At 48.0% G+C, this 22,757-nt stretch overlaps 1 protein-coding gene across 3 annotated transcripts in view; it reads right to left on the bottom strand.

Moving 5' to 3' along the window:
• The window catches only part of drc3 (dynein regulatory complex subunit 3), a 108,047-nt gene that overhangs the window by 35,218 nt on the left and 50,072 nt on the right, over positions 1-22,757 (bottom strand). For all 3 annotated transcript variants that reach the window (XM_072481075.1, XM_072481074.1, XM_072481073.1), the window contains 2 exons: positions 16,949-17,123; positions 6,017-6,148 (listed from right to left, as the gene is read on the bottom strand). In XM_072481075.1, coding sequence (XP_072337176.1) covers positions 6,017-6,148; positions 16,949-17,123 — 307 coding nt within the window. The remainder of the gene's footprint in view (positions 1-6,016; positions 6,149-16,948; positions 17,124-22,757) is intronic.

The raw sequence follows: 22,757 nt of genomic DNA, 5'->3' as shown, positions 1-22,757 counted from the left end.
CTCTGCACTCCAGTCCTGGTAGAGTTGGATCTCCGTGTTCTCTCACCTGCTGCTCCACTCTTTCTTGGCCCATCTCAGGACACACTCTCTGTCCGTAAAGCGGTGAAACCTCACCACTACAGCCCTTGGCGGCTTGTTGGCCTTGGGTCTCCTTGCTAGGACCCGGTGAGCCCCATCTAGCTCCAGAGGCCTCGGGAAGGCTCCCGCGCCCATCAGCGAATTGAGTATCGTGCTCACATATGCCCCAGCATCGGGCCCCTCACTCCTTCGGGGAGACCCAGAATCCGAAGATTCTTCCTCCTCGACCTATTCTCCAGGTCCTCAAATCTTTCCGCCCACCTCTTGTGCAGCGCCTTGTGCGTCTCCACCTTCACCGCCAGGCCCAAGATCTCGTCCTCGTTCTCCGAGGCTTTTTGCCGCACCTTCCGGATCGCCGCCCCTTGGGCCTTCTGGGTCTCCACTAGCTTCTCAATCGCCGCCTTCATTGGCGCCAGCATTTCGGTTTTCAGCTCCTCAAAGCAGCGTTTAAGAAACCCCTACTGCTCCTGCGACCACTGCGCCCATGCTGCTTGGTCTCCACCCACCGCCATCTTGTTTTTTCTCCCTCTCACTTTTCGCTGCTCCAAGATCACTTTTTTCACCGCTCCACTCCTGGTCCAATCCATATAATGTCGGGGGGACCTTGCTGTCACCTTCCCACACTGGAAGCCGTTGAACAATTGCCGTTGGGGCCCCTCTTGAGAGCCCAAAAGTCCATTCCCGGCGGGAGCTGCCGAACGTGCGACCTACCTAGGCATAGCCGCAACCGGAAGTCGAGAAATACTATTTTAACATCCATAGGTGACACCCCACACGCTCTCATGACCGGACGCCCCATGAAAGGCACAGAATTTTTATTAGGATTGGACTTGACCAGCCCCGAAGTGACGGCCCTCACACACGAGAACGCAGTCAAACAGTTTGAGGTAGGACAGCAGTTCATGCTCTCAATTTACAACCGCAGCACATTCCTGTCACCAAAGTATTCGGGTCCATACTCCATCGCAGACAAAGTAAGCCCCTCCATCTATAAAATTAAGTACCCCAAAGGAAAGACTGCATGGATCCATATTAACCAGCTTAAGGCATATGGCCCACAGTGCAACAACGCGCATCACGTCATGCTCGACGCAGCAGACCACGCCTCGCCCACAGCCAAAATATCCCTACCCTCCCCCAACACGCCCACCACATCCACGGACTCGCCCTCGACTCCACCCCCAACCTCTAGACTCTGCCCCGGAACGACCACAGACAGCAGCAGCAGAGACAGCGACAGTGACACAGACAATAGCCACAGCATGCCTCCCTACTATCGCCATGCAACAGGCCCCACACCCAGCAAATCTGAACACGATTCGAGTGATCCCTTCCTCATCACATTCCTCAACAAACCCCACCAAAGACCACCGCCCTACGATGACGATTCCGTCCCCACAGAACTAGACACCACCTTTTGGCACCGCGATAATTCATACAGGCTTGTCTGGAACGACGAGATGGACCCCAAATTGCACCATGCAGCCCTATCAGCCCTTATACATTTGAGAGTATGGCATCCGGGAGAAGATGACGACTTTGAGTCTGACTCCCAAAGCGAGAACCCCTTTGCAACCCTGTTCGCAACTGATAACTGAGGCGTCCAGATGATGTTAAAAAGGAACCGCTTGGGAGAAACTGTGTCCTTTCTGATGGAACCTGCAGCATGTTTTAATGTTGTTTGTTAGTGTTATTGTTAAATGTTGTTTGTGCACTCGGAAATTCCACGGCCACACGCCATATTTGTCGGCCAAAACCTATGAAAACTTGCCAGCACGCTCATCGGCAGAAACCGCTGAGAGCTTGCCAGCCCCCGTTCATAAATGCTCTGCTGGTTCGAAGGAAGAACCAATAAGGCAACCCCCCACGATGACTACATTTTTTGCCCGTTCTTGCCGGTTGCTCAGGCAGTGGTCTCCGCCCTGCCTGAGGGCCGCCCCTCTGGTCAACTACGCTCGGGTAGAGAACATACGGCATTGATCACCGTCCTACCCAGGGATTCCATCCAATTCTTACCCGTCGCGGCCCATACGCCCCTCATTTCGGCACTCTTGGTTCAAAAAGTTTTGTTTTGTTTTCCGGCAACCCTTAGGTTGCCATCCCTATGCTATTTACATCCCCAAACATTTGGATGGTAAATCGCACAGCCTGCGAGACGGCTCGCACTGTTTCAGTATTTTTAAGTGTGTCTTGTCCTGAATATTCGTTTTTTTTTTTAAATGAGGGAGTCACACATGGTGACAAATTGTAAAGGGAAATTGGCACTAAAGGACAGACATACTAACATACGAGATATTAACCAAGATAGTAACAGAAACTATGCTTGATCCCACAGAACTCCAGAAGCCCCAAGGAAAGAAAAGAGAAGACAAAGAAGAACAATGAGGACATCCTCCGTGTTGATCACCACCATTATAATGTGTATTCGGTTGCGTGCAAACGCGAACCCCCTGACCCCAACCCCCCCCCCCCCCCCCCCCCCCCCCGGCCGTTAATGATTCACTTCCCCCATAGCACCCTGAGCCCAGTAACAGGCAACACCACACCATCATGGTGTGATAAGCTCATAACATGGTACTCCCTTTCCTACGTAGTCGAATCCCTATTAGTGTTGGCGATACTCTGCAGCATCGTGCAGACTATCCGCATGAGGAAATGGCGAAGGAGAGCCTACCGCGCTAGCACCCCGGTATACAGAATGAGATCCCCTATTTTTGGTTTTCACCAGGCCCCCGAACCCCTTGATCTACAATAAAGACCATTTGTGTTGCATCTTTTGTAAATAAAGAAATGGAAATATTGTACACCCCTGTGCTTGACTGCCAAGCCAGAGGAAAAATGTGAATGCTGCTATTATTTTTGTACTGTTTAGGAAGTTAATATGACTGAATGTTTCAGTGAGTGTAGTTTAATGAGGACAGTTAGAGGTACCGGTTTTTTTTGTGTTGTAATGCATGTCCCTGACTGACATAGCGCCACTTAGAAATTGTTAGTTAAAATTTTTAGTGCATAGTTATGGTCAGTGTAGAGGCCATGGAAGAGTGCTCGCTGGGTCAGGGAATGAAGACAACGCAGTTATGTGATCCCTCACGCTTCGCGTAAGGGATCACAAGGAGGGTGTGTAGCCGCCTGGGTTGGCCACTTCTCAACTTAAAATGGAGAACCGCAAAAACTAAAGGGAAATTCAGCCAACACAGGAAAAAACGAGCAAGTGCAGAAATCCTGTGTATTGGAACTTGCAAAAACCAGACAGCACTGAAACCAGCAGCCATCTGCATAGTAATGAGCAATTCCCAGGTACAATTTATACACTTCAGGTGAATAAGGCCAAACCAAACTCCTCGGCGCCAGCAGGAGCCAAGACAAAGGAAGGCCAACGGACACTTATGGACCGCCCAGCGATCAGGGAACTGCTCCAGTATTGGAGAAATCGATCCAACTGATCGGAACGTAGTCCAATCATTTGGAACCAGGTACGGGGTCCGCCCCGAAGGGCGGGAAGCCCCTGGGGACTATAAAGCAGAGTCCCCAAGTTCAAATCGGTCTTCTTGGCAGGGTCATTCAACAACGCGAATCAACCCCTGAGAGTGAACTGCCCAGCTGCCGCACCAACCATGTACGTCTCCAGTCAAAGCTCGCTACGAGATAGGCGCTCCTAGCTACAAGTCCATACCAGCTTTGAATCCTGCAGACTCAGGACCTGAACAAAAGGCCATTTTTGTTCCCCTGACCTGGTAGGCCAATTCCGAAGCTAAGTATAGGCCTTTTAGTGATAGAAATAGTCTAGAAAGTAGAGTTATATGCATAAGTAGTGGCTTACTGTATATAATAAATGTGTTTTGATTTGAACCTTACTAATTGGTGTGTTGAGTTATTGATCAGTACTTGTACTTGAAACTTGTCGCCATAAAGATACCTGGCGACTCTAGAGCAACGGTTAAGCAAATAGAGCAAATTGCAAATTAAGAGCCAACCAACACTAAGATGTGTGGCAAAGCAAAAAGTGCACAGGATACTGGAAGTCTGCAGAGGGATTTGGATAGGCTAAGTGAATGGGCTAGGGTCTGGAATACAATGTTGACAAATGTGAGGTTATCCATTTTGGTAGGAATAACAGCAAAAGGGATTATTATTTAAATGATAAAATATTAAAACATGCTGCTGTGCAGAGAGACCTGGGTGTGCTAGTGCATGAGTCGCAAAAAGTTGGTTTACAGGTGCAACAGGTGATTAAGAAGGCAAATGGAATTTTGTCCTTCATTGCTAGAGGAATGGAGTTTAAGACTAGGGAGGTTATGCTGCAATTGTATAAGGTGTTAGTGAGGCCACACCTGGAGTACTGTGTTCAGTTTTGGTCTCCTCACTTGAGAAAGGATGTACTGGCACTGGAGGGTGTGCAGAGGAGATTCACTAGGTTAATCCCAGAGCTGAAGGAGTTGGATTACGAGGAGAGGTTGAGTAGACTGTGACTGTACTCGTTGGAATTTAGAAGGATGAGGGGGGATCTTATAGAAACATATAAGATTATGAAGGGAATAGATAGGATAGATGCGGGCAGGTTGTTTCCACTGGCGGGTGAAAGCAGAACTAGGGGGCATAGCCTCAAAATAAGGGGAAGTAGATTTAGGACTGAGTTTAGGAGGAACTTCGTCACCCAAAGGGTTGTGAATCTATGGAATTCCTTGCCCAGTGAAGCAGTAGAGGTTCCATCATTAAATGTTTTTAAGATAAGGATAGATAGTTTTTTGAAGAATAAAGGGATTAAGGGTTATGGTGTTCGGGCCGGAAAATGGAGCTGAGTCCACAAAAGATCAGCCATGATCTCATTGAGGGACCAGATGGCTCGAGGGGCCAGATGGCCTACTCCTGCTCCTAGTTCTTATGTTCTTAAACAAGAAAATATTCAGCAAAAAACAAAATGCTAAAGAATGGTTGAAAGCGGGCAGCACGGTGGCACAGTGGTTAGCACTGCTGCAACACGGCACCGAGGACCCGGCTTTGATCCCGGCCCAGGGTCACTGTCCGTGTGGAGTTTGCACAAATTCCCCGTGTCTGTGTGGATCTCATCCCCACAACCCAAAGATGTGCAGGATAGGTGGATTGGCCATGCTAAATTGCCTCTTAATTAAAAAAAATTTACAAAAAGAATGGTTGAAAGCAAAGAAACTAGTGCTCTATTAGCGGGACAAGTGAGTGAACATCCTGTGATTTTTTTTTGCATTTGCTGTGTTGGTGCAATCTGCTCACCGAATATCACTTATTTGCATGACAAGTCCGAGAAGAGAAAATTGCATTTTCTCAACAGACTCAAATGGCAGCAAATCATTTCTCTCAATGAAAACCAGACAAGGAAGTGTGGACTGAGTCTCTAACTTTTAAGTAGCAAGAGGGCCCAGCAAAGATTTGGAATTCAGCATGTGATTAATTGAGGGATTTGGGATGGTATAGCTCATTGGTGATCAGATGCAATATATTTGTCACATTTAAGCATCTTTTGGATAATTGCAGGAAAATCAAATTTGATCATTGATCTGTGCTGAGTTATCTGATTTCAGCTAGCACATTGATGGGGCCACATCAACTGATCTCAACGCACCTGGGCTGAAGAGAGGATTGTCACCCAGCCATCCCTGCAACTAACAGGGAGGGACAGGATCAGAGTTGGCTGCAATTTTCTAATGGCTGAATACTTGTCAATGCTCAATGTATCTATGATGTGGAGATGCCGGCGTTGGACTGGGGTGAGCACAGTAAGAAGTCTTACAACACCAGGATTAAAGTCCAACAGGTTTGTTTCGATGTCACAAGCTTTTGGGGCGCTGCTCCTTCCTCAGGTTAATGTATCTATGTTCACAAATGAAGAAACTTCTTATGAGTGAGGTACCAAAGGCCCCCTTCCACGCTGTAAATTTCTTGGTTTCCAAATTCAGTTTCTTACCTCCAGCTGGTCAACCAGTTGCATCTCTAGGTTCATCAGTTTGCTCCATAGCTGATCAATCTCTTCCCTGAAGTTCTTAATCATAGTCTCTAGATTATCAGCATCAGTAATATGTTGTAGTTCACCAAATAGCTGCATGGAGAAAATAGTAGTCAGCTTATCTTTAGTCAAGAATATACTGCCACACTTTTATCTAAGAGCAAAATATCAAACCTCAATCTGTAAAATAAATTGGATTTGATCACAGATTCAAGAAAGAAGAGCATTTCCATATATTAAAAATACACATTGTTCATTTCCACTCATTCCAACAACTTGTTACAGACAAGGGAGGAGAGATAAACAGAAACTCTTCCCGTCTGTTCATAATCAGTCTGATTTAATTTTGAAATGGCAGATATGTGTGTTTCCAAACCCCTTTAGTGTGTGGTCAATTTTTAAAAAAATATTTTTATTCAGGACATTTTCCAAGGGGCTGGTTTAGCACACTGGGCTAAATCGCTGGCTTTTAAAAAGCAGACCAAGCAGGCCAGCAGCACGGTTCAATTCCCGTACCAGCCTCCCTGAACAGGCGCCGGAATGTGGCGACTAGGGTCTTTTCACAGTAACTTCATTGAAGCCTACTTGTGACAATAAGCGATTTTCATTTTTCATTTCATTTTACAATATACAAAATGTTCATTCAACTTTATACAATTATCATAATAAACAACCATCTCACCCCATATGCCCCTTTTTAATATTTTGTAACCCCTCCGCCTCCCCCTGTCTACCGTGTAGCCATGTAAAATGGCTGCGTTCCGATTAATCTGGCCAAAACCCAGTTTAAAATGGCTAACCCGAAAGACTGCTGGGAAAAGCAGCCAAGAAGACACAAGCAGGCAGCTGCAGACAGGTTTGCATATTCAGCTCTGGGAACGTAGCCCAGATCGATTCTCAGGGCTATCAACAGCCCATCAACCCAGGTATCCGGAGTTGCATTCAGGACTGTTTACACCTAATCTACTCAGACATCCACAGTTAAATCGGCTATCCCGGGAACAATTGCAACATATTAGCAATTGAATACCGGGCCAGACCTGTCGGTGCCTGCAGTGGCCGAAACAAAGACAGGTGAGCGACCACCCCCCGATCGAGGAATCGCCTCACCATTGGACACATCGACCCCAGAGACTGGGGACAGAATCCAATCACTTGGGACTCAGGGTCAAGGGCCGCCCCGGGAGGCGGGAAGCCCCTGGGCCCTATAAAAGTAAAGGTCCAAGTTCAGATCTCTCTCTCTCTCATCTTCGCCTGCTCGAGACCTTCGCAAGACCAGCCACTGTGTATAGTAAGTTTGAATCCAGCGATCGCTATCCGGTAGAGACACCTAGCCACCGACCTGTAGCTGCCTTTTGAATCCCGCGGGCCAGATTTGATTGGACAAGCCATTCGTTTCCCTGACCTGGTGGGCTCTTCCTAAGTTAAGTATTGGCCAGTAGTGAAAGGTTTATTATATAGAAAGTAGTATTAGGGTATTAATATTGCTTGTTGTATATAATAAATGACTGTTGTTTTAATCCTTACTAAGCGGTGTGCTGTGTTATTAATCATAACCTGAACTTGAACCACGTGGCAGTATCATAAAGATACCTGGCGACTCATGAGCAAAGGTGACCTAAACAGAGCAAATAGACTAAGGTTAAAAAGAGCAACAACCGCTCCTTCTATTTACTGACGACCATCAAGTCTTGAAAAAGGAGATAAAAGGTCTCCACCTTGAACAGAACGCCTCCTCCGACCCCCTAATGGTGTCTTTAATTTTCTCCAGATGCAGAAACTCATCCCCCACCCATGCCATCGCCTTAGGCGGCTCCGGAGCCCACCACCCTTGCAAAATTCTCCTTTCTAATCACTGTCCCTGCAGCATTGAAGATTTTGGTTTAAACTGCAGACTTTGATCAAACTGAAAACACCCCTTGCTTCTCCCTTCATGCTCTGTGGCATAGCCCATGATGTTATTTTGATGGACTTCACTAGCAACCAATCAAATCCTTTACAACGCAGGGGCTAAGCAGATACTCGATGCAGATTGGTGCTTTTTATTCTGGAATGCCCTGCTGGCTGACTCTCTTGTGTGTTTGGTTTTAGTTATTTTTTTGTTGGAACAGAGCTGAAGAAGGCTTTAAGTTCTCTCTTCCTGAAGGGGTGAATCTCTCTCAAAAAGTCCAGTTGGGGGCTCTATTTTCTCTTCAGTTGAGCTGCTAGGCATTCTCCGTGAGACTGTTTCTCCAAGTCAGGATTCCAAGGGTAAGGCCCAGCTCAACATAAGTTGAAGCCAGAGTACTGGGCTAATGGTAAGATTCTTGGCAGTGTGGATGAGCAGAGAGATCTCGGTGTCCATGTACATTGATCCCTGAAAGTTGCCACCCAGGTTGAGAGGGTTGTTTAGAAGGCGTACGGTGTGTTAGCTTTTATTGGTAGAGGGATTGAGTTTCGGAGCCATGAGGTCATGTTGCAGCTGTACAAAACTCTGGTGCGGCCGCATTTGGAGTATTGCGTGCAATTCTGGTCGCCGCATTATAGGAAGGGTGTGGAAGCATTGGAAAGGGTGCAGAGGAGATTTACCAGAATGTTACCTGGTATGGAGGGAAGATCTTATGAGGAAAGGCTGAGGGACTTGAGGCTGTTTTCGTTAGAGAGAAGAAGGTTAAAAGGTTACATAATTGAGGCATACAAGATGATCAGAGGATTGGATAGGGTAGACAGTGAGAGCCTTTTTCCTCGGATGGTGATGTCTAGCACGAGGGGACATAGCTTTAAATTGAGGGGAGATAGATATAGGACAGATGTCAGAGGTAGGTTCTTTACTCAGAGAGTAGTAAGGGCGTGGAATGCCCTGCCTGCAACAGTAGTGGACTCGCCAACACTAAGGGCATTCAAATTGGATAGACATATGGACGATAAGGGAATAGTGTAGATGGGCTTTAAAGTGGTTTCACAGGTTGGCGCAACATCGAGGGCCGAAGGGCCTGTATTGCGCTATAATGTTCTATGTTCTATGAAGCGTATCCCTAGAGGGGATCCCACAGCCTGAGAATCCGGTCTGAGTAGCCCAGCTTGAAGATCCAAACCAACTGATGGCTTTCCATATCTCACATTCTGAAGCGATCACCGCCTACAAAGACCTCAACCTCAGCAGCGAAGATCCTCAAATCGTGTTCGGATGTTGGCTGCTCCGTGTATGGTGTTGCCTCCTGGCACAGTGCCCAGGCATCACATCTGATTGGGATGCTCGCCAATGGCTCCCACATGCTATATGGCCCGCCCACCCACAGGGATCCACTTGGGTTGTGTGAACTGCTCACTTAACCACAATTGCCAATTTTCTGTTAGCAATTATAATAATAATCATTATTAGTGCCACAAGTAGACTTACATTAACACTGCAATGAAATTACTGTGATAAGCACCTAGTCACCACATTCCGGCACATGTTCGGGTACACTTGGGGAGAATTCAGAATGTCCAATTCACCTAACAGCACATCTTTCGGGACTTGTGGGAGGAAACCAGAGCACCCAGAGGAAACACTCACAGACACAGGGAGAACGTGCAGACTCCACACAGACAGTGACCCAAGCCAGGAATCAAACTGGGTCCCGTACGCTGTGAAGCAGCAGTGCTAACCACTGTGCTACTGTGCCACTCATAGCCTTCAGATGCATGGCCAGAGGGCTCAGCAGTCAGTGGGGGTTATGGGTGGTCAGTGGGGCAGACAGGCAGGGACAAGGGTTGCCGCCAAAACGGGTACACACAATCCAGTGGTTGGCATGGTGGTGCCACGAGCAGTTGCCCGCTGGTTGCCCACCTAGCACCTCCCCCCACCCTCCCATGGTTGCCCACTCCTGCCGAAGGTCTCCCACCCCCTCCCATGCGTAGGGGCAGCAAGCCCAGCACCCCCAGACTCTTTTCCTGTGAGCAAACAAGGCTACGCACCACCTTGGTTCCCCACAGAGGTCCTTCTGCCAGGTTCATATTTTTTTAAAGTTGTACTAATTGGTGCCAACGTGACCACTTGCTGGGAGGCCGCTGAATGATGGGAGGCCATAGGTTAATGTGCAACAATTGCTCTTCAGCTCTTGGCTAGCAAGTGAGTGCAGGAAAGTCATGTCTAGGAAAATGGAGAAAGGGTATTTGGAAGTGGGGACTCTGTTCAAAGTGCTTCTATTTTTCACCCTTTGCCCCACCTCGCTTCTCAGTCAGAGCCTCACATGCTGTCTCTTGCTTTGATGGACAATATTGCCCTTGCACAGACACAGGTGGAGAGTCGTTTTTGTGACCCCCAGGGGCCTTAAAACCCAGAGGATGGATGCCACAGGGAGCTTGGCTATCAGAGCAGCTTGACTCCAGCTTTGTTAAAGCCACTTGGAGCAGCACCTTGTTAAGGTAATTGGAAAAGGAAAGGAAAGTTGCACAACAGGATCATCAAAATATCAGTGTGCTAACTGATTGTAAAATGTATATGAATTATGCACTTTTATTTCAATTTTCCAGTGTCTAGTTTTTTCCATTGATGACTCCTGCCTTCCAATTGGATTGGATTTGTTTATTGTCACGTGTACTGAGGTACAGTGAAAAGTATTTTTCTGCGAGCAGCTCAACAGATCATTAAGTACATGAAAAGAAAATAAAAAAAATAAAATGGACATTAGGCTTTGGGGAGAATTATATGATCAGTGTGGAAGGCGAGCAAAGCTGTACTGTGAAAATGATGTTGAATATGGAGTGGGGAGAGAATGGGTTCAGTATTGTGTGCCATAAGGCTTCACACACAGATTATCCAAACCTTCGCTGGCATTTGGCTGAGCAGCTGCAGGCACCTTGCCCACATTAGGCTCCTTAGCCTGGTCTTCTTCCTCCTCCAAAGATTCAGAGCAGTCCTTCTATAGCTCCAGTTCACTCTGCAGCACCACGTTGTGCAAGACACAGCAGACCATTACCATTCTCAAAACCTTTTCACAGAACAAAATGAAAGGTCTCCCCAGATCTGTCCAGACACCTGAACTGTTTCTTTAGAAATGGTTTGGGTTCATGTTCCGCTGTTTGCATCTTTCCTCTGCATCACTAATAGGGGTTCTCACAGATATTATCAGACATATACTTGTCTCCAAATAGCCACAAACTAGTCTGCTTGGAAGTGCAAAGACTTGTGATTGATGTGATTGGTGTAAAATTTGCACATTCTTCCCGTGTCTGCATGGGTCTCACCCCCACAACCCTAAAATGTGCACTGTAGGTGGATTAGTCATGCTAAATTGCCCCTTAATTGGAAAAAAAATATTTGGGTACTCTAAATTTATTTTTAAAAAATGATTGGTGCAGAATAAAGGTATCAAGGCAGCTTTGAGACATGCATGAAAACATTCCACTGGTCCACGTGCCAACTGAACATTAATGGATTGGAATCCCTTTTGATTGACTGAATACTTGTGAATGATCGAAGGGTGTCTTGATCAAAGGGTGCCTGGATTGCCATTTATGTGCAGTACATAACTCCCTATATCTGTGGCAATCCAGCTACTGCAACAAAAATTAGAGCCTGGGTCTGATCGGCTTATCAATGTCAAAATAGATGTAACTGGCTGCTTTGGCAACATGAGTTCTGCCACCTCAGGGATGCATTTACGGGCAGCAGATTGTGGAATCCTGCAGATATCACCAGCAGATCCTTGATAGGAGCTGAAGATGAAGAAATTCAGGACTGTGATGACTTTAACAGCCAATGGCAATGCATTCTAACCTTGCCCTCTTGGAAGGAGGCAGCAGATGGCAGCAACTATCTCCTGTGAAAGCCTAAGATTCCTGAGGCACTGTTGCTACATCATCTCAAGGAAGTTGATCCTCTGCCTGTATACCCTGTGTTGGGAGTATAACCTCCTTCGAGCTGCAGCTCTAGGTCCTCTGACCTGTGGATATACAGCATGTACCTGCAGAGAAGGCAGCCTGCTTTGGTGCTGTTGCTCTTGCTGCTGCTGGTGCAAATGCTTCTTTTCTGCCTCATTAAAAGAACATGGTATATCTACTGTTGTACCCTCAATAATGACGCTAGAGAGTAAAACGGTAAAGAAGGCTTTAATAAGCTAAGGACTAGCCTGGTGTCGAGACGGGTGCTTACTGGGTGCCATATACGGCTCCCAGGTGGGCGGAGCCGGAGGCGGAGTCCCCCGGGGTTCCGAGCCCGGTCTTAAAGGGGACATCACCTTACATGATGATAAGGGTACAGTAATACAATAACCGTTCATCACATCTACATAAGCTCCTCCCATGCTGCAGTGAAGGGTGATAGCAGGTAAGTACAGATCAAAGTGAACTAACTCCAAGCTTGGTGAAATGACTTTCAAAAGTTGGAAAGCAGTGAAAGCATGTTCTCAGAGAAGTCCTGTGAGCATTTGCCTTTCTTGCAAGGCAACAGTGTTCCTGTTGAAAGGCTTTCCATCCTGTCAGTTTCATAGATCAATGACCCTCCCCCCTGCCCCCGGAGGTTTATGAGAAAATAAAATTGCTCAGAACTTGTTAATTTTGTGCTTGTACTCTCCAAAAGAAAGATTTGTATTTTCATAGTAGTACTGTTCATGATCTGAGACTGTCCCAAAATGTTTTACAATTAATGAAATATTTTACAATGTAGAAAACGTGCCAGCCAATTTGTACACTGCAAGGTGCTATAAATAACCATGTGATAATGTTTTAGGTGTTGGTGGAGGCATAAATATTGGCCAAGACCCAAGACCCAAGAGAGAACCCCTTGCTCTTATTCAAAATAGTGTCTGGGAGCTTTTACCTCCACCTGAGGTGGCAGACACTGCTTTAGTTTAACTCTGCACCTGATATGCCATCAATAAACACACGACGAGTGATGAACATAACTGAGGCTTTAATATACTAAAAAGCAAGCCTCCTGCCTCTGGACCCGAACTGGGTCGGAGGCGGAGACTTGCCATCATTATACATAAACACCCGTCTCGACACCAGGCTAGTTCTTAGCTTATTAAAGCCTTCTTTACCGTTTTACTCTCTAGCGTCATTATTGAGGGTACAACAGTAGATATACCATGTCCAGGCGGAGCCAGCCTGGACAAGCCCAGGCATGTACAACACAACACAATGCCCCGTTTTTAAAAAAAGAGTCCGGCGGGGATGAAGTGGTCTTAAAGGTCAAGTCTGTCGCGGGCCTTGACCTTCCGCCGTGATCGCCGCAGTCCCGGCTGTGGTGTGGGCACCGGTGTCGAGACCTGCGCGTCCGGGAACATGTTCTCTTCTTCTTCACCCAGATGTTGAGTCGGTGAAGGGGGGGGGGGGGGGCGGTGTATGGGCGGAGGTGGTGGTATGATTGTCGCCGGTGTGTCTGCAGGTGCTAGTTCGTGAGGCAGGTGGGCAGGGGTGGGGGAAGACGGTGTAGGGTCGGGGGTGGTGGTGATGGTCGCTGGGGAACTTGCAGGAGCCAAATCCCAAAGGGAGACTGTGTCCTGCCGCCCGTCCTGGTGTGCCACGTAGGCATATTGTGGGTTTGCATGGAGGAGCAGGACTTTCTCAATGAGGGGGTCAGTTTTATGGCTCCTCGCATGTTTCCAGAGAAGGATAGGCCCTGGGACTGCCAGCCAGGACGGGAGCAAGATCCCGGAAGTGGATTTCCTAGGGAAGGCAAACATACGTTCAGGAGTCTCGTTGGTGGCTGTACACAGGAGCAACCGGATGGAGTGGAGCGCGTCGGAGAGGACCTCCTGCCAGTGGGAGACTGGCAGACTTCTAGAACGTAGGGTCAGAAGGACAGCCTTCCAGACCGTCGCGTTCTCCCTCTCCACCTGTCTGTTTTCCCGGGGGTTATAGCTGGTCGTCCTGCTGGAGGCGATGCCCTTGCTGAGCAGGAACTGACGCAACTCATCGCTCATAAAGGAGGAATCCCGATCACTGTGGCTGTAGGCGGGCAACCCGAACAGGGTGAAAAGACTGTGCAGGGCCTTGATGACGGAGGCAGAGGTCATGTCAGGGCACGGGATGACGAAGGGGAATCTTGAGTACTCGTCAACGATGTTGAGGAAGTACACGTTATGGTCAGTGGAGGGGAGGGGCCCTTTGAAGTCGATGCTGAGGCGCAAAAAAGGGGCGGGAGGCCTTTACCTCAGTCTGGCCGATAAAAGTGTGGTTTGCACTCTGCGCAGACCTGGCAGTCCCTGGTCACGGTCCTGACCTCCTCGATGGAGTAAGGCAGGTTGCGAGCCTTGATGAAGAAGTGCAAAAAACGGGTGACCCCCGGGTGACAGAGGTCATTGGGGAGGGCCTGGAGTTGATCTACCTGTGCGCTGGCACATGTATCGCGGGACAGGGCATCTGGGGGCTCATTGAGCTTCCCGGGTCAATACAAGATATCATAGCTGTAGTTGGAGAACTCGATCCTCCACCTCAGAATCTTGACATTCTTAATCTTGCCCCGCTGTATGTTATTGAACATGAAGGCAACCGACCATCGGTCAGTGAGGAGAGTGAATCGCCTGCCGGCCAGGTAATGCCTCCAATCTCACACTGCTGCGGCTTCTGCTTCCTTTTTGACGGACGAGTGTCGAATTTCGGAGGCATGGAGGGTACGGGAGAAGAAAGCCACAGGCCTTCCTGCCTGGTTGAGTGTAGCGGCCAGAGCAAAGTCCGACGCATCGCTCTCCACCTGGAATGGGATGGACTCGTCCACAGCGTGCATCGCGGCTTTGGCAATATCTCCCTTGATGCGATTGAAGGCCAGTCGGGCCTCAGCCGTCAGGGGAAAAATGGTGGATTTGATCAGTGGACGGGCCTTGTCCGCATAGTTGGGGACCCACTGGGCGTAGTACGAGAAGAACCCCAGGCATCTCTTCAGGGCCTTGGGGCAGTGGGGGAGGGGGAGTTCCAGGAGGGGGCGCATGCGGTCGGGGTTGGGCCCAGGACTCCGTGCGACATAGCCGAGGATGGCTAGGCGGTTTGTGCGGAAGACGCATTTTTCTCTATTGTAGGTGAGGTTCAGGAGTTTAGCGGTGTGGAGGAAGTGCCAGGGTTCTCGTCATGGTCCTGCTGGTCATGGCCGCAGATGCTGACATTGTCTACGTACGGGAACGTGGCCCGCAGCTCGTACTGGTCAACCATTCGGTCAATTTCTCTTTGGAAGACCGAGACCCCGTTGGTTACGCTGAAGGGGACCCGGAGGAAGTGGTAGAAGCGGCCATCTGCCTCGAAGGCAGTGTATTGGCAGTCCTCCGGGCAGATAGGGAGCTGGTGGAGAAGACTCGATACTGCGCAATCTGATTGACCATGTCAGATATGCGGGGAAGGGGGTACGCATCGAGCTGTGTGTACCGGTTGATGGCTGGCTGTAATCGATGACCATCCGGTGCTTCTCCCCAGTCTTGACGACCACAACTTGGGCTCTCCAGGGCTGTTACTAGCCTCAATGATCCCCTCTCGCAGGTGGCGCTGGACCTCTGACCTGATAAAGGCCCTGTCCCGTCTGCTTCTGGTAACGACGGGCTTACAGTCCGGGGTGAGATTTGCGAAGAGGGAGGGTGGGGCGACCTTAAGGGTCGCAAGGCTACAGACGGTGAGGGGGGGCTTGGGTCCGCCGAACTGGAAGTCGAGCCCCAGCAATAGGGAAGCGCACAGGCGGAGCCAGCCTGGACAAGCCCAGACATGTACAACTCAACACAATGCCGTACAATGCAATACCGTGGTTGATGCGCAATCAATTACTCTCGAGACAAGGTGAGTCATAACTAATAGGCTTTAATCAGCTAGAACTGTTCCTAGCAGCTTCGATACAGAAAGTGAAGGCTGCTGGGACGGCATCGGCTCTTATACCCCGGCTCTCAGGGCAGAGCTATGTAAGTTAGCCAATGGCAGACTCCTGGGTCTGGCCAATGGTCATCCACCTCTCAAGTACCGCAATACCTGTTATTACCACAGTGGTTTACCACAGCACCATTCCGTAACACTGCATTGGAGTGTCAGCCAGCCTAATTTTTGAATTCCAGCTTCTTGCGATTGAACCCATGAACATCTGGCCAGAGGCGAGTAGTACAACTGAGACACAGCTGAAACTTGAATTCTGTGTTCATTATCCAAATCAAAAAGCTGTTCACCTCTACATATCAATGCTGTTCAATATTTTAAAAGGCAACATTCTTCCCTCCATCTTGTTCAGCGAAAGATCCATTCAATATATTGCCCCTGGTGGCCTTTGGGTAACAGCTCTGCCCATTTAAAACTTACGGCAACCAGGATGTTGTAACCAGGAGGTTGCCAGGTTTTATTTTTAGTCTCTATTGAGTTAACCACTCTTAACTTAGACAGCAGAATATTTGCTACACTGGCCTCAGTAGCTTAACAGTGTGGCAGGAGAAAATCAGCCAGGACTCAGTCCCAATTGCTATCGAGTGATTCCTGCTGGAATGGGTACAGAGCCCAATTTAAGTATCCCAAGTGCTGCTTTGGTTGAGTTCTGCAAACTCAGCAGAGGCCAGGATAACATTTTGAATTTTCTTGGTTTGTAAGGCTCTGTATCACACTACCTGGTGCCTTTACCAAGTAAGTATGCAAGCCTGCCGACTCAAAACATTTCAGAAAAATAATTGTATAAATTTAAAACTTCTAACTAGTTATCATTAAGTAATGTTTGTGAAAGTCTGTGAGGTGGACCTATATAGGTAATAAGGGGGCAATACAAGTTTCACTTACATGACAACGGTATCTCACCTCTCCTTGTCATTTATTTTTAGGTTCTTCTGTTCGATGGCCATATACTTGATTTAAAGTACACTTGAATACATCAGCACCACACATGAAATATCAAATATTTTGCTTTATTTTCAAATGCCAACTGACCTGTATCGTTCCAGCATTTTCTGTTTTTACATTATGATTCATTCTTACCTCTTTGTTCTTCTCCTCAAATTCCTTGATGGCTTTTACTCCTTTTTGCTGGTTATCTTCAATTGCTTCTCCTAGACATTCCAAAAAATGTTCCAGTTCCGTCTCACGCATGTTAAACCCTTTGAGACCGTAGTCAAAGAGCTTCTGGCAAATGTTGGTGAACTCAGACTTGTATGTGGTAGATCGTCAAGGACACTGTCATGTATGGATTACAAATGATGTAACATGGCAGATTGAATTTTATTTTCTAAAATGCAACTTTTGCCAATAATTAAATTAATTGCCTATTTTATTTTTTGCCCTTACTCTATTTTTACTGTCATAATGCTACACATCTTTGAGTTTCTGTAGGGCTGAGTTGTTAATGGTGTGTTAATTTTATCAAGGTTAAGGGTACACATTAATTAAATATCTTGAACACATCTAAGAAAGAAGGCTGAGGTGCATTATCACCCTGGTAGTGACACTTTGGTTTAATTCTGTATGTTTCTTTTGATATCATTTTGTTACAATTATTATGGTGTTTTTTTTAAAGTGTAAAGAAAGGGTAGTTGTCCAACCTCACCGTCTGCTCCTCTACAGCAGCTACATTCGCGGTCAGATATCCTTCGAGAGGGAGCATGTAGTGTCCACCGGAAGGCTTCAGGCCTTTCGCGACTGGTGGGCATGGGGCGCATCATCACCCCTGAGAATTACATTTTAATTTAGTTAGTCACATTTCCTTTTGACGCATTTTTTTTGCTACAGTGTCCCCCACAGCGCTGTCATCCCTGCCTTTTTTGTTTAATTTATAATTATTGTTTATTATTAAGAGTATAAAGAAAAGAGGGGGGTGGGGTTGAGTGGGTTGTCCGACCAGACTGTCTTCCCCTCCACCATGGCTCATTGGCTGGCAGGTGGCCTTGGAGAGCCTGTCTGCCCCATTCACCTGTCTTCAGCGGCCTTCATGGCTGCTGTGCTGGGGTCTGCTGCAGACCTAACAGTGGCCATCATTCCTCTAGCACTGCTGGGACTGAAGACCAGCTGGACATCTGAACAAAGAACAATACATCACATGAACAGGCCCTTAGCCCTCCAAGCCTGCAACGGCCATGACACCAACCTTGGCCAAAGCCCTCAGCACCTCCTTGTGCCGTATCCCTCGATATGCATTCTATCCATGTATTTGTCAAGATGCCTTTTGAACGCTAGTAATATATCTGCTTCCACAACCTCCCCAGGCAACGCGTTCCAGGCACTCACCACCCTTTGTGTAAAAAAACCTGCCTCGCACATCTCCTCTAAACTTTTCCCATGGACCTTAAACCTATGCCCCCTGGTGACTGACTCCTCCATCCTGGGAAAGAGTGCCTGCCCATCCACTCTATCCATGGCTCTCATAATCTTGTAAACCTCTCTCAGGTCACTCCTCAACCTCCGTCGTTCTAATGAAAACAATCAGTCTAATCAGCCTCTCCGCATAGCTAACACCCTCCAGACCAGGCAACATCCTGGTCAACCTCCTCTGCTCCGTCTCCAAAGCCTCCACATCCTTCTGTTAGTTTGGCGACCAGAATTGTGCGCAATGTTCCAAGTGTGGCCTTAGCAAGATTCTATACAACTGTAGCATGACTTGTCAGTTTTTATACTCGATGCCATATCCAATGAAGGCAAGCATTCAGTGTGCTTTCTTGACTACCCTGTCCACTTGTGGACCTGCACGCCCAGATCTCTCTGATTTTCTTTTCTTTTTAAAAAAAATGTATTTTATTACAAACATGTATCAAAGCAGGTTACAGCAAATAAGCACCCCGGGAAACATACTTCCCAACAATCAACGATAAAGCCTGTACAGATTTTTCCCCTTTTTCACCCTCCCCCCACCACCCCCCAACAACGAACAGCTCCTCAAACACGGTCACAAAATCCCCCACCTTTTCTCAAGCTCCCCTGCTGAGCACCTGATGCTCGATCAATGACTCCAGAAGCGAGATGGGATGACAATTGAAGGCATTATTGGACTAGACGTTTCCCCCAGCAGCGCAGGTACAGAATGCAGCTGCTAGGGAGACACATACTCTTATACTCCGCCTTACTGGGCGGAACCAGCAGGCAAGCTTCACCAATGATCTTCTTGTCTCAGGTACCTCCCACACCAATGATCTTACAGCCTCAACCTAGGTACCGCAATACCCCTAATACCGACTACCACAGCCCCTTAACTCATACTTTATCTTCTCTAACCGCTGGAAGTCGTACAGGTCACCCAGACATGCCGTTACCCCCAGTGGCGATGCCGATAGCCACTCCAGCAAAATTCGCCGCCACGCAATCAGAGAGGCGAAGGCCACTACATCGGCCTTCCTCCTCTCTATGAGCTCCGGCTTCACTGAAACCCCAAATATCGCCACCAAAGGGTCCGGGTCCACCTCCTCCTCCACTACCCTGGCTAAGAGCATGAACACTACCACCCGGAATCGTCCCAATTTTTCGCAACCCCAAAACATGTGCGCATGATTCACTGGCCCCTGCCTACACCTCTCACACACATCTGCTACCCCCTGAAAGAACCCACTCATTCTCGCCCGAGTCATATGCACCCTGTGCATCACCTTAAACTGAATCAGGCTCATCCTTGCACAACAGGAGGTCCCGTTTACCCTTTGCAATGACTCACTCCATACTCCGCAATTGATTATTGCTCTGATTTTCTATATTCCTAAGAGTTTTGCCATTTACGGTATATTTCCCCTCTATGTTAGATGTATAAAATGCATCACCTCACATTTGTCTGGATTAAACTCTATTTGCCAGTTCTCTGTCCAAGTCTCCAACCTACCTATGTCCTACTGTATCCTCTGACAATCCTCAACACTATCTGCCACTCCACCAATCTTGGTATCATCCGCGAACTTACTAATCAGACCAGCTACATTTTCCTCCAAATCATTTATGTACACTACAAACAACAGAGGCCCCAGCACAGATCCCTATGGAACACCGCTAGTCACAACCTTCCATTCAGAAAAAACACCCTTCTACTGCTACCCTTTGCCTTCTGTGACCTTCTGATAGGCTGACATCTCCTTGAGTCGGGGGGGTGGATTTCTGGTGCACATGCCATCGGGATTCTCCGTTTCGCCGGCTGGTCAAAAAGTTTCCCATTGTGAGGCAGCCCCACGTCATCGGGAAACCCCAGGGCTGCTGGAAAAATGGAGAATCCCGACGGCGGAGAATTCAATCAGGGATCTTTGAGAGCAGGCAATACTGTGCATGATAAACATTTAATTTTGTCTCCATCTGGCATTTGTGTACCCCCAATTCTAATGAGGATCTGCAGATAATGATCAGGAAACAAACCCAGGCTGATTCTCCCCTGCCTAACCCAGGGCACAGAAACATCGTCAGCCCTAGCTGACATCACCTAACTTTGCATAGAATGATTATCACATGTGGCATTTTACTGTTCAGAAGGTTTGTCTTTTCCCGACCATAACCAATTACCAGGCTCTAAAATTGAAGTTTAAGGAGACGCTGGTTTATTCTTAAGTCTCTAATTTTTAAAAAAATGCAGAAAAACGACACGCATTTCTATCATGCCTATTTACAGCCGAAGGCATACCACAATAGCTCACAGCAAATAAAGTAGTTTTGAAGTGTAGTCACTGTTATGCAGCAGCCAATTTGTGCACAAACAGTGTGATCATGACTGGATAATATTTATTTTCAAAGTGTTGAATAAGGGATCAATATTGGCCTAGTTAATTTCTTTCCAATATTAGAAACTTCAATAGTGGAGACACCCACAATGACTCAACGAGTTAATCCAATCAGAGTCCTATGAATCAGCTAAGTAGGAACAGAGCAACAATAATAGCATGATAATTGCTCTCAGCACTCCTGATCAGGGGAAGTGCAGTGATGCCCTTTGGAAATCTGTTATAACCTGCCTACTTACCATTGGCTGGGGACTAATGGCAATCCCACAATCCTGTGGGAGTATGAGCTTCCCCAATGAGGGGGGCGGAGAAACCATTAGTAAACTCCAAGTATAAATAAAGCTGGCCAGTTTAGGAACCAGCAGGAAGGAGTGTGCAGCAAAGGAAGTTGCTGCTGTTATATATTGTAAATAAATGTTATTACTTTGTATCCTTAAAACTCGTGCTGGATACTGTGGCCCTCACAAAACTGGCAACGAAGGTTAAAGTGAATAACTGTCTACACTGCTGAAGCCACCTCCCTGGATTTTTGTTGGATACAGGTTGGAAGTTGTTTTCTATTATACCATGCCTCTGTACGGATGTTTGGATGTTTTTGATGCTGCGCTGGAAAGCTGGAACCAGTACACACAATGGATGCGTTACTATTTCCGGGCAAACAATATCACCGAAAACGAGCGCCAGGTGGTCATATTGCTCACCGCCTGCAGCCTGCATACGTTTGGGGTGATTAGGAGCCTTACGTACCCAGCTGCGCCGGACACCAAAACGTTTGATGAACTTGTGAATATAGTGGGGCAACATTTTAACCCAACCCCGTCCACGATAGTCCAGCGTTACTGGTTTAATACTGCTGAGAGGACCCCTGGAGAATCCCTTGCTGATTTTCTATCCAGGCTACGCAGGATTGCGGAGTACTGTGACTATGGTGAGACCTTGTCAGAAATGTTACGCGACCGTTTGGTTTGCGGTATTAACAATGCGGCCATCCAGAGAAAGTTGTTAGCTGAGCCAACATTGACTTTTCAACAGGCCATTCAAATAGTATTGTCCCGAGAGAGCGCAGAACGAGGAGTGCAGGAGCTACAGGGAATGGAAGTGCATGCCTTGGGGCGCAACCCCTTCCGTCCGAAAATGTGCCCCCGCACTCCTGCGGTACCTTGGGCGAGGCAACGTCCGGACCGACGCCAGTGGCTGTCGGACATTCCTCCCCGAAGGGAGCCTTCTCCAGAACCAATGGATGAGGTGCCATGTCCGTGTCAGACTTGTAGGCGCCGACCCCGTCGCAGACGGCGGTCCTGGGGGCGCCAGAGGCGCCGTCGTTCCGACCAAAACTGGGACCAGCTCTGGGGCCGTAACTGGGACCAGCCCAGGGGCCGTACCTTCCATGTGGATGAACCTGCGGCGACTACTCCTGAGGACGTGGAGACGGAGGACGACTGCCTGCAGCTGCATTGTGTGGCAGCTCCCCGTGTGGCCCCCATTAAGGTGACAGTATGGGTCAATGGCCACCCGCTTGAGATGGAGTTGGACACTGGCGCAGCGGTCTCCGTGATCGCCCAGAGGACATTCGACTGCATCAAGCAGGGTATACAGACCCTTCCATTAACCGACTCACAGGCCAGGTTGGCCGCCTACACGGGGGAACCACTGCACATTGCAGGAACTACAATGACCCCTGTTGTTTATGGACGCCAGGAGGGGCGTTTCCCACTTATCGTGGTGTGTGGCCATGGGGCCAGCCTGTTGGGTCGGGACTGGTTGCGCCATTTGCGGTTGCAATGGCAGCACATCCTCCAAACCGTTTCTGAAGGGTTGACTGAGGTGCTAGGATGATACCCAGATGTATTCCAGCCTGGTTTGGGGAAAATAAAAGGGGCCGTAGCCTGTATCCAAGTCGAACCAGGAGCCACGCCGCACTATTTCCGGGCACGCCCGGTGCCTTACGCCTTGCTCGAGAAGGTAGAAGGGGAGCTCACTCGTTTGGAGAGTTTGGGTATTATCAGGCCCGTCCGTTTTGCTGACTGGGCAGCACCAATTGTACCTGTAATGAAGCCAGATGCCACAGTTCGCTTGTGTGGCGACTATAAACTTATAGTGAATACGGCTTC

This window comes from Scyliorhinus torazame, chromosome 17 (genome assembly GCF_047496885.1).
Source record: "Scyliorhinus torazame isolate Kashiwa2021f chromosome 17, sScyTor2.1, whole genome shotgun sequence".
Taxonomy (NCBI): Eukaryota; Metazoa; Chordata; class Chondrichthyes; order Carcharhiniformes; family Scyliorhinidae; genus Scyliorhinus; species Scyliorhinus torazame.
Note: the sequence above shows the minus strand (reverse complement) of the source record. Positions and strands in the feature narration are given on the sequence as shown.